This window comes from Terrapene carolina, unplaced genomic scaffold (assembly GCF_002925995.2).
Source record: "Terrapene carolina triunguis isolate 2854851 unplaced genomic scaffold, T_m_triunguis-2.0 Scaffold33356, whole genome shotgun sequence".
NCBI lineage: Eukaryota > Metazoa > Chordata > Testudines > Emydidae > Terrapene > Terrapene triunguis.
Genome location: NW_020697707.1, coordinates 1,554,822 through 1,572,309, shown reverse-complemented (window position 1 = coordinate 1,572,309; position 17,488 = coordinate 1,554,822). Strand labels below are relative to the sequence as shown.

Sequence of the window (17,488 nt, the reverse complement as noted above, 5' to 3'; positions counted from 1 at the left end):
AAGCAATGGTGGGGGAGAAATGCGGCACGCCAGGGGGAGGAGGCGGGGCTGGGGATTTGGGGAAGGGGATCGGAAGGGGTGGAGTTGGGGCGGGGCCAGAGGCAGAGGGGCATGAAAAAAAGGGGGGAGGGCGGCCAAAAAATTTTTTTTGCTTGGGGCGGCAAAAATCCTAGAGCTGGCCCTGCCCTCTCCAAGGGTTGCAGCTGTCTGGAGGTGCCTGCCTTCCATGCCTTCCTCATTCATTCAACAGGGCAATTGATTACAAAGTGGGGGGAAGATCTTATTCTACTTCTAGCAAAAAGACATTTTTCTTTTACCTTAGGGGCCCGCTATAACAAATTACAGAGGTTCAATACTGTTTCGGTGGGGTGGCGCTGGGGAAGGAGGGTTTGTTTCCGCAGGGAAGGTGGCGCTGGGGAGGAGGGGGGTGTTGTGTTTCGGCAGCGCTGGGGGGGTTTTCTGTGGGGCGGGTGGCGCGGGGGGTATGTGTGTTGTGTTTCGGGGAGGCTGGGTGGCGCTGGGGGGGGTGGGTTGGCAGCGCTCGGGAGTTTCGGCCCTCAGCTGTTTTCTTTGGAGTAATATGGCCCTCGCCGCTTTACAAGTTGTGCAGGCCTGATTTAAATTATCAACAAAAAACCTTAAATAAACAAACATTGATATTTTCCATCAATATTACCAAAAAAAGTCTAATTCTGCCAAGCCTAATTAAAAGTGTTAAAAGTTGCAATGACAATGAACAAACTGTGCTCTATTGAGTATTTTATAGCTTCTTTATTATTTTTAGAATGGTTTTACACACTTAGAGAGCATTCATTTTTAAACTGAACTTCTGTGTTAGTCTGAAGAGGCTATTTGGCACTGCCCCTTTAAAATGAACGTCAATGTTTTTATGCAGGTACTTCTACGATTTCAAAATAGTCATTAGGTAGAATCACATAGCCTTTTCCTGCCACTATGTCTTTTTCCTTCTGAAACTGAACAATCTCTCGCAGTTTTTCAATCTGTCTTTCCTGACGTCTGCATCGCTGCTGCGCTGTCTTGAGCTTCTTTCGCAGTTTTTCAACTTGTTCCTCCAGCTGCTGAATTCTCTTTCTTTGATGTACTGTATCCTCTACAGTATAGTTGTGATCACAGAAAACGGCAAGATTATTAGGGGTCTGGAGAGGAGGCATTAATAATCCAATACTTGGATCTACCAATCTTGCATCTATTTGAGACAAAGGAAAGGAAGGTTGCGGTGGGGCAGGTGGTAGCAGAGGAGGGGGTGGTGGAGGAGGGGGTGGTGGTGCAGCAGACAGATCTTCGGGTTGCTCTGTAAATTCTTCAGTCTAAAACAGCAAGACAGAAAGTACATTTTAATCTGTTTTGTGAACAGCATTCTAATTGCCACATATCTGTATGCAACAGTTGCAGCACCCAGCTGACAATGCACTACGCATGGCTGAAATTAGTAAATGAAGGTGATAAGCACCCCCCTTTTTAGCATTAATTCTGTTCATGAAGTTTGATGGCCTACATTTTCAAAAGTGATTGGGATTTGGGGGACCTCAGTTTTCAATGCTCTGTTTGAGCCACCCTAAAAGCTTTCAGAAATGCTGAGCACCCACCTTCTTAAGTCTCAAGTTGGACACCTAGAAATTGAGGCAACCAAAATCTCTAGTCACTTCTGAAAACTTTGTCAAAACACTTATAAAATTTATAAACTGTCCAGTCTTTAACTCCACCACACGGTTGAAGGGTTATCAGCTGCAACAACTCATTCACTCACTTTAACCTAGATACACTTAGTGTACTTACCTAGCCCAAGTCCCCCCAAAACAGGTAATGAACAGAGGGAAGTCTTAAATCCTTTCTGCCCCAAAGATATAGAGAGCATTCAGAATTGCATGAGAATTTCTCGGTGAAAGATGCATTGACCTAAAAGTCAATTTTGTAACTGTCTGCTTTGATGGGCTCAATGCATTTAATGGCATTAACCGTGTCAGAGACAGAGATGCTATATTCTTCACCCAGGTACTTGCAGATTACATAACCTATTGCCAATCCTCAGAGCACAAGGTTCTAGGGGTATGTTTATACTACATAAGTAGTGTAGATGCTTCCTACATCGACAGAAGAGGTTTTGCCATCAATGTAGATAATCCACCCCTCCGAGAAGTAATAGCCACAAAGAATCCTTCTGTCAACCTAACTCTGTCTACAGTGAGGATCAGATTTACCTATCAGGGTGCAAAATTTTTCACAGCCCTGAGCGATAGAGCTAGATCTAATATATAGGTGTAGAAGACCATGGAAATACAGCACTATCCAAGACATCCTAGCCAAGCAATTTAGTATCCGTTTTTAATCTACTGCCTAGACATTGCTCCTGCATAGACTATGATACTAAGCAGAGTGTAACTGGAAAGTCAGTTTTGCTTCCAGTGTTGATTTAAAGTTTCTTGTAGGTGCCCATGTATAATCAATCAGTATACATTAGCACAACCTCAATCTGACAATCCCAGTTGTGTGCCTCAGATCAAATGAACCTATGTTTTTGTCACAATGTATCTTTTAGCCTCACACATGAAGATGTCAAGCATTTTGACCAGGTCAAACTTGTACTAGTCAACCATAATTCTCAGAGCCCCCTTTGTGGGGAAGATTGCAAGGGAAAAAGGAAGGGGAAAGCATGTCTCTCAGTGAGCAATTCACCCTCCTTAGGAGCACTTGGGACAATCTGACAATTGCCAGACAACTAGACTTGCAGAAATTGGTATCCTCCAATTCTAGTCTCCCCTTTTTGGCTGATGGCACATGCCATCTTTCATAAAAGATCTCCCTCTCAGTATATACGTGGCCTTCTCCCTTGGTAATCCATCACTGACATATTATGGGCGAATTCAAAGATTTCTTATACCCAATGAAGTTTTTGTCCCAAAGATCCTACCAGGAAAAACGGCAACAGGTATTAAAATAAACAGTATTACACAGCTTTTTACATCAAGATAATCAATCTGAACCCTGCTCTGAGAGCAACGGTTACCACTATCTATGGTCATTTTAAAATTGCTGCAAATGAGCTGGTAATATCAAAACAGCTCGGAGCGAACAGCTGTGCACATCGCCAAATCCACCTCCACAACTGACACTAACAGGCATCCTTACTAACAGTACAAAAAGAGGGGGCAAGGAACAAATGAGCAGAGAGAGAATTACACTCTGCTCCCTAGAAGTGGTCCATCCACATGGGTTGAGGCACAGTGGCCAGATGCAGGAACCTGAACTGCCACTGATCCTGATATATTTGTCCTGGGGCATGGGCAGTAACTTGGTTAGAATATTCTCCATCTCACCCTTTCTCGTGTGTCTAATTTGGCTCCCACCATACTCATCTTTTCTATCAGGGAAACACAATCAAAGAAGAAAGTATAAATAAAGAGTATTTACCTGAAAGTTGCTCATCTTTTCTTGCACACGCTGTGTCTGTCTTTCTTTCTTACTAGCTGCCTTCCATTTTCCACTTACATTCCCTCTTTATTTTCAGGCTATTTTCTTTATTTTCCTACTCTCCTGTGTGCCACTCTTCCTGTGTGCCTCTCTCCCCATCTTTTCCCCCTCTGTCATCCCCCCCATATCTCTGTTTGAGCTTTTTCTGCTGTTCTTCTGCTATTCTCACCATCCTTTCTGTTCCCTTCTCAAAGGGGCAAGAGAAAAGAGACTTATTGGTGCATGTTTTATCTCCCTTACAGAAGCTAGGAATCCTCCAAATCACTCCTGTTCCGTGCACTCAGTGTGCCGAAAGGGAAGAATTGAATAACCCACTCTAGTCCCAAGGGTAGAGCCTGGGTATGTCACTCGGTGGTGCAATGAAGAAAAAACACATGTGCTCTGTCAGGAGGAGCTACATTTGATGTTTGGAGGCAGTAACACTGCGTATGTAACAGACAAGGTGTGTGAGGGGTGGGGAGTAGGAAATGCAGAGGTAATATTATGTATACTTCTATTACACTCCACTTTTTCTTGCACTTCATTTTACCTCTCTGCTAAAGCATAGGCCAGGGTGTGTAACACTCTTTTCTGAAAAGATAGAAGAGTTCAACCTCAGAGCTATGGGATCAAAAACCCTGAATGTAGGTATTAATAAACAGTAGAGCTATCAATAATCACACTGTTAAAGAACAATAGAATACCATTTATTTAAATATTTTTGGCTGTTTTCTACATTTTCAAATATATTGATTTCAATTACAGCACACAATATAAAATGTACAGTGCTTACTTTTTTTATTACAAATATTTGCACCGTAAAAACAAAAGAAATAGTATTTTTCAATTTGCCTAATACAAGTACTGTAGTGCAATCTCTTTATCATGAAAGTTGAACTTACAAATGTAGAATTATGTCCAAAAAATTACTGCGTTCAAAAGTAAAACAATGTAAAAATTTAGAGCCTACAAGTCGGAGTGTTGCTCTTTTAAGACGTCTGAAAGAATGCTCCACATCTCATCCCTCTCAGATTTTGGATGGCACTTCGGATTCTTAAACCTTGGGTCGAGTGCTGTAGCTAGCTTTAGAAATCTCACATTGGTAACTTCTTTGTGTTTTGTGAAATCTGCAGTGAAAGTGTTCTTAAAACAAACATGTGCTGGGTCATCATCCGAGACTGCTATTACATGAAATATATGGCAGAATGTGGGTAAAATAGAGCAGGAGGCATACAATTCTCCCCGACCAAGTTCAGTCACAAATTTAGTTAACGCACTATTTTTTTAATAAGAGCCATCAGAAGCATGTCCTCTGGCACGGTGGCCGAAGCATAGGAATGTTTACTATATCTGACACATAAATACCTTGCAATGCCGGCTACAAAAGTGCCATGCGAACGTCTGTTCTCACTTTCTGGTGACATTGCAAATAAGAAGCGGGCAGCACTATCTCCCATAAACGTAAACAAACTTGTTCGTCTTAGCGGAACAAGAAGTAGGACTGAATGGACTTTAAGCTATAAAGTTTTACATTGTTTTGTTTTTGAGTGCAGTTATACAACCAAAAAAACCAAACTACATTTGTAAGTTGCACTTTCACGATAAAGAGATTGAACTACAGTACTTGTATGAAGTGAACTGAAAAATAGTATTTATCATTTTTACAGTACAAATATTTGTAATAAAAAATAATATAAAGTGAGCACTCAACACTTTGTATTCTGTGTTGAAAGTGAAATCAATATATTTGAAAATGTCGAAAAACAGACAAAAAATTAATACATTTCAATTGGTATTCTATTGTTTAACAGTGAGATTAAAACTATGATTAATTGCGATTAATTTTTTTTTAAGTTAATCACGTGAGTTAACTTGATTAATCGACAGCCCTAATAAACAGCAGAGAGAGCGCGCTACAATTCCTTAGTGAACAATTAATATGCATACAGACATTTGCAAAAAGTATTAGGAATACTTTTGAATAACTTATTAAATAAACTATTAGGCAGTAAACCTGTTAGTGATCCTTATATAGACTTCCTCACTTAAAAACATAAGAACAGCCACACTGGGTCAGATCAATGCCATCTACCCCAGTAGCCTGTCTCCAACAGTGGCCAGTACAAGAGCTTCTGGGGGAGTGTACAGAACAGTTAGAGGGATCCATCTCTGTCTTTCCCTCCCAGCTTCTGGTAATCTGAGGGTTAGGGTCATCTCAAGCATGGGGTTGCTTCCCCAGCCATCTTGGCTAGTTCTTTTTGAACCCAGTTATACTTTTGGCCATCACAACATCCCATGGCAATGAGTTCCACAGTTTAATTATGTGTTGTGTGGAAAAAGTACTTCCCCTTGTTTGTATTAAACCTGCTACCTATTAATTTAATCGGGTAACCCCCGGTTTTTGTATTGTGTGAAAGGGTAAATAAAACCTCTCTATTCATTTTTCCACACCATTCATGATTATACCGACCTCTGTCACATCACCCCTTAGTCATCTCTTTTCTAAACTGAACAGCCTTAATCTTTTTAGTATCTCCTTGTATGTAAGCTGTTCCATACCCTTGATCATTCTTGTTGCCCTTCTCTGAACCTTTTTCATTCCACTATATCCTTTTTGAGATGGGGAATCCAAAACTGGACACAGAATTCAAGGTGCAGATAAACCAGGGATTTAATATAGTGGCATCATATTTTCTGTCTTATTTTCTATCCCCTTCCAAATAATTACTAACATTCTGTTACCCTTTTTGACTGCTGCTGCACGTTGAGCTGAAGTTTTTTCAGAGAACTATCCAAGGGGATTCCAAGGTCTCTTTCTCCAGTGCTAACAGCTCAATTAGATATTCCACTATATGTGTAGATGGAATTATTTTTCCAGTGTGCATTACTTTGCACTTATCAGTGTTGAATTTCATCTGCCCGTTTGTTGTTCAGTTTTGTGAGATCCCTTTGTAACTGCAGTCAGCTTTGGACTTAGCTATTTTGAATTAATATGTAGCAATTGCAAATGTTGCCATTTCACTGTTCACTCCATTTTCCACATCATTAATGAATATGTTGAACAGGACAGCTCCTGGCAGAACCTCTCGCCACTGTGAAAATGGACCCTTTATTTCTTATCTTTTAACCAGTTACTGATCCATAAGAGTCCTGTTATTCCAGGACTATTGTGTTTCCTTAAGCGCCTTTGGTGAGGGACCTTGTCAAAGACTTTCTGAAAATCCAAGTACTCTACATCACCTGGATCACCCTTATACAGATGCTTGTTGACACCCTCAAACAATTCTAATAGATTGGTGAAGCATAACTTCCCTCTACAAAAGCCATATTGACTGTTCCCCAACAAAACATGTTTATCTGTGCACCTGATAATTCTGTTCTTTACTATATTTTCTACCAATTTGCCTGTTACTGAAGTTAGGCTCACCAGCCTATAATTGCCAGGATTGTCTTTGGAGAGTGTTTTAAAAATTGGTGTTACATTAGCTATCCTCCTGTCATCTGGTACAGAGGCTTGTTTCAGCAATCAGTTACATACTATAGTTAATAGTTCTGCAGTTTTGTATTTTAATTCCTTCAGAACTTTTGGGTGAATACCATCTGGTCCTGGTGACTTATTACTGTTTAATTTATCAATTTGTTCTAAAATCCTATTGATGCATCAATGTGGGGCAGTACTTCAGATCTGTCACCCAAAAAGGATACCTATCGAGAGTTATCTCCCCCACACCTTGGTTTCTTTACATACATTTCAGTGTAAGTCTGCAACAGAACATAGACTCTTGTACACTTTAACACCATATACAACTGCCTTCACCTCTTCTCACTTTCTAATATGGCTTCAAAATATGCCTGTGTCACCTGGATTCTCCAGAGCGTGAGAAGGGCAGCCTCTCTCAGTTCCCTCCAAAACACATGAGAATCTCCTAAGCAAAATCAGCAGTTCAAAAGATTCTTGCAGTCAGCAGCTAATTCCAGTCCCTGAGCTAATAGTTGACTGCTTAATTGGTATCTATGTAGTGTTGTTGTAGCCACATTGGTCCCAGGATATTAGAGAGACAAGGTGGGTGAGGTAATATCTTTTATTGGACCTACTTCAGTTGATGAAAGAGACTAGGTTTTGAGCTTACACGGAGCTCTTCTTCAGGTCTGGGAAATGTACTCATTCCCTGTCACAGCTAAATACAAGGTGGAACAGATCGTTCAGCATAAGTAGTTAACACATACACCTCTACCCTGATATAACGCTGTCCTCAGGAGCCAAAAAATCTTACTGCCTTATAGGTGAAACAGCGTTATTTCGAACTTGCTTTGATCCACCGGACTGCGCAGCCCCACCCGCCCCGGAGCACTGCTTTACCGCATTATATCCGAATTCATGTTATATCGGGTCGCATTATATCGGTGTAGAGGTGTATTTTCAAGGGACCATTGAGGATGGGGACCAAGAGTTCAGATATAAAGTGATTGCTTTGTGAAAAGTGTTACAGGTGATACGGTTTTTGTCATTTATCAGTTTTCTGTATGGGTACATTCAAGTGTGCAGTGATTGTCTCATTTCACCCACATAGTTGTTATTGGGACATTTAGTGCACTGGAGACATGTTAACAGGCTACTTCACCTTAAATGGTCTCTTGAAATATAGGTTAACTACTTATGCTAAACTACCTGTTCCACCTTGAAAGCTTGTCTCTCTCATCAACTGAAGTTGGTCCAATAAAAGATATTACCTCACCCACCTTGACTCATTGGTTTCTAGCAAGATAGGGAACCTATACCTGTATCCGAAGTGAGACAAGTATTGGAACACAGCCTTCATATCAGAAACATCTCTTTGGCCCTGCATCAATCAGCTGATGACTCCAATTCACATATTTATAACCCTTTCCCGAGTGCCAACTGGCTCAGCTCTCAGGTGGTGATTGTGTGGAACCACAAGACCACTTACTCTTAATGGAAACTTTCCATATAGCTTCACAAAAACAGCTGAGCATTTCTAGTTGTTACCATACCTCTCTTCTATATGTCTTGGGACCCTTCTAAGTTCTCCTGCTCTCTGCACATATGCAGAAATAGATGATCAGACTTAAATCCGTATCTCCTTAACACTGCTTTTCTCCCTTCTTTGCATTTTAAAAAAATATATACTTATACTGCAGTATTTGACTATGTATACATAAATTAAAGTACGTATTATAAGAAAGAGTTTTCATGTTTACCTTTACCTTCTCACTGGGTTCAGTGTAACAAAATATTGTGGGCACGGCATTTTCTTTCAGTAGCTTGTTGTTGCACTCTCTTTTAAAGCAATCTGGAGTAAAGTGTTCTGAACAAATGCTGCTATACTTCGTTGGTTTGAAGTTTTTTCTTTTAACAGCAGCTTCCCATTTTTTGCAGAGATCAGGTCTCGTCAGAGGAAACCTGCAAATGAAATGGACCTTCAGCTCCATTTCAAGGTTTTCTAAAAGAAGCAATAGCACTGTAGACATACTTAAGACAATGTATTGGTGTAGCATCTAGACAACACTAGTCATGGACCAGGACCCCCAGTGTTAGCTGCAATATAAACAAGGAACAAACCCCCCCCCCCCCCCCGCCAATACTGCTACGTTCAGCACCATTGCTTAGGGCCTGATTTTGCAAGCTGATAAACAGTCATCTCCTTGCTGGGCATAGGGGGGCAATGGGGAGGCACAAGGGGTCACCTTCATGGATCAGCTGACAGGGCAGAGCCCAGGGGCAGGTTTTTGCTTTATTCAGGGGAACTGAAAAAGCCAGGCCAACATCAGGCCGCCCAACGAGCAAGTGGCAATGAGGATTTCAATACAGAGCAAGAGGCCTCAAACAAGCATGTTCACAGGACACCTGCAAAGTGTGAAGAAGCCTCAGGCTCCTTTGCAAGCTCTCCTAGGAAGCTCAGACCAAGTGGTGCAGACGCCTGGAGCCAGACCCGGTGATGGGCGGGCTGGCGCAGCCCCTCACTTGCCCAGTGTTTACATCCCCCTGTGGGCTAGGCCGTGCCCCTGAGCTAGCCGGCCCACGCCAGGCAAGAGGGCTGCCTGCTCCAGGCACCAAGCAGTCACGTGGCCCAGGGTGCCAGGGCAGATCCGTCCCTTTCCCCAGGAGGAATGGGGCAGGCTGTCTGTACAGCGCCGGTCACAGCCGGGCCCCCACCTCAGAAACCCCTCCCCCCACGCGGGAGGAGCAACTGGGACAGGCCCACTTGCGCAGCACTCCCCCTGGGCGAGCGCGCTCCCCAACAGCCGGTGCGCACGCGCTCTGGGCTTCTCGCCAATGACGGTTACTCCCCGCGCCCCCAGCGCGCCCCCTGAGCATGGCCCCTCCCCGCGCCGTGGCGCGCTCCCGCCCCGCGCAGGCGCGCTCCTGCCCCGTCCTCACTTGTGGAAGGAGATAGGCTTCTCTTTGTCGTATCGGTTCCGGCAGCGGTAGGCGGAGCAGGACTGCACCATTCTCCCCCGCCGGCGGCCACCTGCTCCGCTCCAGCGCCCACAGAAGAGGCGCGCAGGGACCCAGCTAACTCAGTCACTGCCCGGCCCCCATCCCCTTTGCTATTAGCCCCTAGGAGCAGAAAAGGGACACGGCCTCTCCCGACTTCAAGATGGCGCTGCCAGCTTCAGCTCAACTCTCGCGATAACAGCGCATCGCCCTCCTCTATTGGCCGGTCCCCTACGCGTGGGTGGAGTCTTTCCGATCAGCCCACCAATAGGCGCAGAGACTCTGAGCGCGGCGCGGGCCCTAATCGCCCCGCCCCTTCCTGTTCTTTGCCCTTGCTCCGCCCCCTTTGTTCACACATCTGGACAGGAGCCCGGCAGTACCTCCCTGCGCTCCTTCCAGCTTGAGGCTACCAGACCGATTCATTTGCTGATAGGGTGACCAGACAGCAAGTGTGAAAAATCAGGACCTGGTGGGGGATAATAGGAGCCTGTATAAGAAAAAGACCCAAAAATCGGGACTGTCCCTATAAAACCAGGACATCTGGTCACCCTATTTGCTGAGTCCCACTCTCCTGCCTTTGGCCAGCAATTCTGTCCCTCTAGCTGCTAAGGGCTGCTCTCCTGGGTGAGGTGGGAAACATCAGGCGGGCCAGGGCTCCTTCCCTCCTGGGGCTGCTTCCTGCCTCCTAGCTTCTCTCCTGCCTGCTGTTTTTCGGGACAGAACAGTGGCATAGGCCACTGCCAGAGCGGTGTTCCTGGAAGTGTAACTAAGGCTGTGTCTACACTGTAGGGCAGTGGTTTCCAAACTTTAACAACCCGTGAACCCCTTTCACTAAAATGTGAAATCTCGTGAACCCCCTCCTAAAAATGAATATTTCCAGGGATTTAAGTTTAAATCTCCTCAGTGTGATGCTAACATTCATTCACCTCTCACTGAAGCAAAACAGCACTCTAGAGAAAATGACTTAGTATCGAATTACTGAGGCACCTGAACACTGCTACATTAACTACTACCAGGTTCCGGCTGGTTTGGCGCGCAAACACCTTTTCTTCCACCACCAGGGCCATCCCTAGGAGGGTGCCCTGCGAGGGACAAATTAGCCTGGACCACCCCCCATGTACAGCGTGGCCCCTGCTCAATCTGTCCTTCATGCCACCCAACTTCCCGTCTGCCAAGGGGTCCGAGCTGCCACCAGCGTGCCTGGGGTCCCAGCTGCCTTCCTGCCCGCAATGGGGCTCAGGCTGCTGGCCCCACACTGGGGTCTGGGCTGCTAGCTCCACACTCCACGGGGCTCGGGCTGCCGGCCCCAACTGCCCGGCCCCACACTGACTGGAGCTCGGCTACCCACTCAGCGCTCCACAGGGCTCGGCTGTCTGCTCCGCAACTGGGTCACACCTGCTGCCTCCCATGCCTGGGGTCCTCTGGCCACCATTAAGGAAATTTTTCTGGCAAACCCCCTGTAACATTGTGCGAACCCCCAGGGGTTCGCGAACCCCAGTTTGGGAACCTCTGCTGTAGGGTGACCAGATAGTAAGTGTGAAAAATCGGGACAAGGGATGGGGGGGTAATAGGAGCCCATATTAAAAAAAGCCCCAAATATTGGGACTGTCCCTATAAAATCAAGACATCTGGTCACCCTACTACACTGCCACTTTCAGCGCTAACACTTTAGTCGTTAAGGGGTGTGAAAAAACACACTCCTGAGCGACAAAAGTGTTAGCGCTGAAAAGCACCAGTATAGACAGTGCTTGATAAAGCTATCACTGCTCATTTGGGGTGGGTTTTTTTTTATCACCGGGAGAGCTCTTTCCTGGCAATAAAGCGTGTCTACACTGCCCACATCACAGTGCAGCTGCAGCCACACTGTAACGTGGGCAGTGTAGATATACCCTAAGCCATGTGGATAGGGAGAAGCTGAACAGGCCAGCGTCCTGTAGAGGCCCTGGGGGAAAAGGAGCTTGGTTTGGAGGTGCAGGGACAGAAGCACTGAAATGTGCCAGGAAGCCGGCTGAGTAGATGAAATGTGATGGGGAACAGGGACAAAGGAATTCCTTGGCTGGGGGGACAACTGGTGGATAATAGGGGCAGAGGGAGAATTGATATATTAATGGATCGGTCACTAAGGCATGAGGTTCATTCATTGAGCAAGCTCAAGACGGCAAGCACTGAGTGGCTCAAAAGGAGCTATCATCAGCTTGGTCAGGGCCACATTAATACCCCTGACCCAAGGAATTTTAAATAGAGATTTTAAAAAATTGTAAATCCCCCCCATCCTCTTAACCGATGACACAGTTCTCTAACAGCTCAAAAATACAATACATAATTTTCCCCCTACAACCTTGAACACATTTAGCATTTTCTATTTTGTTGTTGTGATGCTCTGTACCTCAAGGGGAACACCCTACATCCCCATCTTCATCTTTATAAAATGATTGTGTGGTATCCAATGCAAAGTTTGTCATGTTGGGTGTCTTCGAAAGGCTCATGATGCACTGAGCATGGTTGTTATAGTAATTGTCACAGTAATGTTATAGGTTATAATTTCATGTATATAGTTATGAGACTGAAAATGTGTCCTCATGGCTTAAAGCAAACCCATGCAAATACTCTCCAAGAACAGAGAGGCAGTTTACACCTCATCAGGGCATGGATGGGACAAACCCAGCCCAGCCTCACAGGAACAATGAACACTGGCTTGGGCACCAACAAAATAATCTGTTAGACCCTCGAGGGAGTCACCCCCTTCCTTTGGGCAGTTTGGGACTGCGATGAGGTAATGCTCACCTGACACTGAGGAGGGGGGCAAAGCCAAGAGGGAAGAAAGAACATGATAAAAGGGAGAGACATCTGCCATGCTCTCTCTCCTCCACCTACATCTACAGACACCACCACCAAGCGACTGAAACGCTGATCAAAGAGGAGAGCCTGACTGAAAAGTAACCAGCCAGCCTGTGGTGAAAAGCATCTAAGTTTGTAAGGACATTGAGAGTGTTAAGATCAGCTTAGAATGTGTTTTGCTTTTATTTCATTTGACCAAATCTGACTTGTTATGCTTTGACTTATAATCACTTAAAATCTACCTTTATAGTTAATACATCTGTTTGTTTATTCTACCTGAAGCAGTACGTTTGGTTTGAAGTGTGTCAGAGGCTCCCCTGGGGATAACAAGCCTGGTACATATCAATTTCATTGTTAAATTGACAAACTTATATAAGCTTGCAGTGTCCAGCAGGCATAACTGGCACTGCAAGACGGAGGTTCCTAGGGTTGTGTCTGGGACCGGCGATATTGGCTAGTGTCATCTGCTTGCAAGTAGCTGGGAGCAGCTTACATGCCAGAAGCTGTGCGTGAACAGCCCAGGAGTGGGGTTCTCACAGCAGAGCAGGGTAAGTCTGGCTCCCAGAGTCAAGGATTGGAGTGGCCTAGCAGATCACTGGTCCAGACAACACCAGAGGGAAACGTCACAGTTGTACCCTGCGTATAGTAGATAAAGAATTCATGAGTCAGTTGTATACAAGATACACATTGACTAAAGCAAGCTATTCTGCAAAGCCCTAGCCCAGAGGTTTTCAAACTGTGGGTCCGCGAGCTCCATTCAAGTGGTCCACAGATCATTGTCTTAGAGGGAACTGTTTTCAAACTTTTTTTCTAGGGCCCAGTTGAAGAAAATTGTTGATGCTCACAATCCAACAGAGCTGGGGATGAGGGGCTTGGGGCGTGGGAGGGGCTCAGGGCTGGGGCAGACGGTTGGGGTGAGGGCTGTGGGATGAGGCTAGGAATGAGGGGTTCAGGGAGGGGGAGGGGGCTCTGGGCTGGGGCAGGGGATTGGAGTGCAGGAGGGGGTCTGGGCTGGGGGTGCAGGCTCTGGGGGCACTGGGAATGAGGGGTTAAAGGTGTGGGAGGGGGCTCTGGGCTGGGGCAGGGGTGCAGGAGGGGGTCAGGGCTCTGGACTGGGGGTGCAGGCTCAGGCTGGGGGTGCATGGCACTCAGCCACAGGCACTGCCCCCCCCAGCTCCCATTGGCCAGGAACCAGCCAATGGGAATGCGGAGCCAGTGCTCGGGGTGGGGGCAGTGCATGGAGCCCTGTGGCCCCCCGACCTAGGAGCCAGACCTGCTGCTGCCCTCTTCCGGGGCACAGCACAGTATCAGAACAGGTAGGCACTAGACTAGGCTGCCTTAGCCAGGCAGCACCGCCGATGGGACTTTTAACGGCCCAGTCGGCGGTGCTGACCAGAGCCACCGCGACCCAGTACTGGATTGCGACCCACGGTTTGAAAACCACCGCGCTAAGGTGTGAGCCTGGGTGGCCGCACATGAGAGACTGAAGGGCCACCCACCTAATTAGTGGAGCCGTGCAGGACCCTGGAGAGAGATGCACATGTAAGGGGAAGTGGTGGCCTTGGGGGGGAATAGGGAGCAGGTGGGAGGAGGCAGTGGGATGAAAAGAGGGAGTGGGGGGGAATTTGGGACATGCAGGGCTGCAGTGGCCAGAGAAAGAGGCAACTTTCCCCAGCGATGGTGGAGACCCAGAGGTACCCCCCTCCTTCCCAGCCCCAGTTCGGGGGCTGCCGCGGCCAGGGAGAGAAGGCACATCCGTCGCATTAGAAAGGTAAGACTACTGATATTAAAATATGAAGTGTGTGATTTTATTTGTAGAACAAAAAACGTTAATTTTATATATATATATAAAGTGCTTTTACCATATATATATATATACACACACACACACACCCCATATATATAGTGCTTTTATCCAAAGCGCTTTACAATACTTAAACAGTACAAACAACATTTGGAAAGCTCATTAAGTGGTCCGCCGAGAGCCTCTGCAATTGAAAAAAAAAGTTTGAGAACCACTGCCCTAGCCTATGTTACCATACACCGTATACTAGCACTGCCTCATTCACTGCACTTTCCAAGATGCCCTTTCCAAGGTCATTAGAAAAGGGTAAGGATGTTCTGCTGTGTTATCTGAAACACAATAAACCAGGTAATTAAAGACTGTGTCAGAAGGCAGGGTAATGAGGCACAGTTAGGGTTGCAGGTGGAACTTTCAATTCGGTACTTCCTGATTTTTCAGTGCTTAATTATGCAACCTGCGCATTCCCTTAATATACTTTCTGCGTAGTAGTCTGCAAAGAGAAAGTCAGATTACGGGTGATGATTTCATCCCTTGTAGTCCTCCCCCATAAACGCTGCACTGTATACAATCCCCTCCACTGCGTTATTGGGTCAGTCTGTTCCCTGTGCCTCTCCCTAGTACTGTAGTCTAGAGGGATGCAAACAGGTCAGGCTAAAGACTAGTTTGGGAAGCTGTGCGTTACAGTCAGTGGAATAACGCGAAGAGCAGAACAAGCCCCTGCTTCTGTGTGCAATGAAGGCGATGAAGAGCGATCGTTAATAAATGACCCCCTCCCTCCCCACAGCTCTCGCCAAGGGGCAGCGCTCTGCCAAAGCCCCTTTCCCAGCTGGCAGAGCTGTTCAGCCCGCAGCAAGGGAGCGCGTGTGGGCGGGTGTGTGGGCAGCTGCCAGCGCGGAGCTGTGTGCGCTCCCATGCCCAGGCGGGCGGGAGAGAGCCGCGGCCGCCGGAGGGGCGGAGAGAGCGGGCGCGAAGGCGGCGCTGCTGCTGGGAGGGGGTTTGACATCAGTTCCCCTGTAGGAGTTTCAGTAAATGCCACAAGCCGAAGGCGCGGAGCCCTGGGCGGCGGAGGAGGCTGCAGCTGCCCCCGGTGGGAGCCGACCCGCCTGCCAGGGGTGAGCCCAGCCCCCGCCTCCCCCATCGCGGACACCGCGCGGAGCAGAGCCTGGGCGCCCCGGGCGCAGGCAGCCCACCTCCCTGCCGTGCATGCGGCTCTGGATCTCCTTCCCCTGGGTGCCGGGCTGAGGCGGGCGGGGGCCCCCCGACCTCCCGGGCGAGCGACCAGTCCCCGCAGTCCCCGCGGGGGGTCCCCTTGCTCCCGCTCCGGCCGGAGGCGGGGCGGCCCCCCTGGCCGGCCGGGAGGGCAGGATGAGCGGCGGCCGCAGCGGCCGGGCGGCGGTGAAGATGGAGGCCCCGTTCTACCCCGAGGAGGGGCTGGAGCTGCTGCCCGACTTCGTGCCGCTCCCCGGCTTCGGCAGCGGCCCCGGGGCAGGGGTGGAGGCGGCGGGGCACAAGCTGCTGCTCGGGACCGGTAAGAAGCGAGAGATGGCGGCGGGGGCGGCCGCCTCCCCCTCGGCGCTGCCGGGGTCCTACACACTGCGGCCGCCCGGCGGCACCCGGAGCGGCGCGGCGCTGAGGCTCATCCCCGCCGCGGCGCCCCCGGGCTCGGCAGCGGGGGGAGGAGCCGGCGGCAGGGGCGGCCCGGAGGCGGCTCTGTTGGCGGCCGGGTCCCCTGCGGAGCTGCCGCTGCTGAAGCTGCCGCCCGCGGCGGACCTGGAGCAGCTGCTGATCCAAGGCAGCGCCGGCCTGGGCCCCGCCAGCCCCTGCCCCGCCGCCGCCCCGCCCCCCGCGGCCGGGCCCTTCCTCTACCGCCAGCAGGTGACGCAGGAGCAGGAGGGATTCGCCGACGGCTTCGTCAAGGCCCTGGCCGACCTGCACAAGCAGAACCAGCTGCTGGGGGCGCCGCTCTCCCCGGGGCCCTGCCGGCCCGCCGCCGACCCGCCCGCCGTCTACACCACCCTCGGCACCTTCAACCCGGCCGGGCCGCTCAGCCCCGCGGGCGGCGCCTACTCCGCCGCCCCGCCGGGCCTGCCCTTCCCCGCCCCCGCCCCGCCGGGGCTGGGCAGCGGCCGCCTCCCCGCTCCCGGCGCCGCCAGGGCCCTGGAGGAGCCGCAGACCGTGCCCGAGGCGCCTCCGCCGGGCGAGGCCGGCAGCAGCGCCCCGACGCCGCCTTCGCTGTCGCCGCTGGACGCGGAGAGCCAGGAGCGGCTGAAGGCCGAGCGGAAGCGGCTGCGGAACCGCATCGCGGCCTCCAAGTGCCGGCGGCGGAAGCTGGAGCGGATCGCGCGGCTGGAGGACAAGGTGAAGGCGCTGAAGGGGCAGAACGCCGAGCTGGCCGCCACCGCCAGCCTGCTGCGGGCCCAGGTCACCCAGCTGCAGGGCCGCGTCCGCAGCCACCTCTCCAGCGGCTGCCACATCAGCGCCGCGGGCCCGCCCGCCCCGCCGCCGCCGGAGGGCCCCGCCGAGCCCGCCGCGCCGGAGACCAGCGCCTGCTGAAGCCGCGGGCCGGAGTGGGACAGAGACGGGCCCAGCCGAGACCGAGGGGGCCGGGCCTGGGCCCAGCCCCGCGCCTCAGAAACGTGCAATCGTCGCTGCTCGGAGACTGAAAGCGGGGCCGGGGACGGGAGCGGCCCCGAAAACACGTGCGAGTCTCGCGTCCTCCTTTCCACCAACCCCTCCGGGCGCTTTGCCGGGGAGGAGCCAGAGGCCACCGGCCCCAGCGCGCTGCCGCGGCGGCGAAGGAAAGAACTTCAAATATTCCGGAGTCGGTCGGGGATTTGATTGTGAGGGTAGCACTAGAGTATAGCAGGGGGAAAATAGGGATTCAAAGGTTAGAGATTATTGACCAATAGAGAATTTTAAGT

General features: G+C 49.5%; 2 protein-coding genes across 3 annotated transcripts; one reads left to right on the top strand and one right to left on the bottom strand.

The window, feature by feature from the left end:
* Positions 1-772: 772 nt before the first annotated feature.
* Positions 773-10,082, bottom strand: LOC113405002 (THAP domain-containing protein 1-like). 2 transcript variants are annotated; one of them, XM_026663336.2, is made up of 3 exons: positions 9,869-10,082; positions 8,695-8,890; positions 773-1,328 (listed from the first exon to the last, which is right to left on the bottom strand). In XM_026663336.2, exons 1-3 carry the CDS (start codon positions 9,937-9,939, stop codon positions 888-890), a joined length of 708 nt encoding a protein of 235 aa, XP_026519121.1. In that variant the 5' UTR covers positions 9,940-10,082; the 3' UTR covers positions 773-887. The 2 variants fall into 2 exon arrangements, with proteins under 2 accessions (XP_026519121.1, XP_026519119.2); XM_026663334.2 differs by lacking the exon at positions 9,869-10,082 and having other exon boundaries at positions 8,689-8,945.
* Positions 10,083-15,932: 5,850 nt separating this feature from the next.
* LOC113409434 (transcription factor jun-D-like) lies at positions 15,933-17,154 on the top strand. The gene has a single exon (XM_026663339.1). It carries the CDS (start codon positions 15,933-15,935, stop codon positions 17,118-17,120), a length of 1,188 nt encoding a protein of 395 aa, XP_026519124.1. The 3' UTR covers positions 17,121-17,154.
* Positions 17,155-17,488: the final 334 nt, after the last annotated feature.

What these genes read in the sequence shown, in the direction of transcription:
- LOC113409434 (XM_026663339.1), top strand. Translation starts at nt 15,933, where the DNA reads ATGAGCGGCGGCCGCAGCGGCCGGGCGGCGGTGAAGATGGAGGCCCCG.
- LOC113405002 (XM_026663336.2), bottom strand. Translation starts at nt 9,939, where the DNA reads ATGGTGCAGTCCTGCTCCGCCTACCGCTGCCGGAACCGATACGACAAA. An exon ending in AAGCCTATCTCCTTCCACAA is followed by an intron (nt 8,891 to 9,868) that starts GTGAGGACGGGG and finishes TTTCATTTGCAG; the next exon opens with GTTTCCTCTGACGAGACCTG. An exon ending in ACACTGAACCCAGTGAGAAG is followed by an intron (nt 1,329 to 8,694) that starts GTAAAGGTAAAC and finishes TTGCTGTTTTAG; the next exon opens with ACTGAAGAATTTACAGAGCA.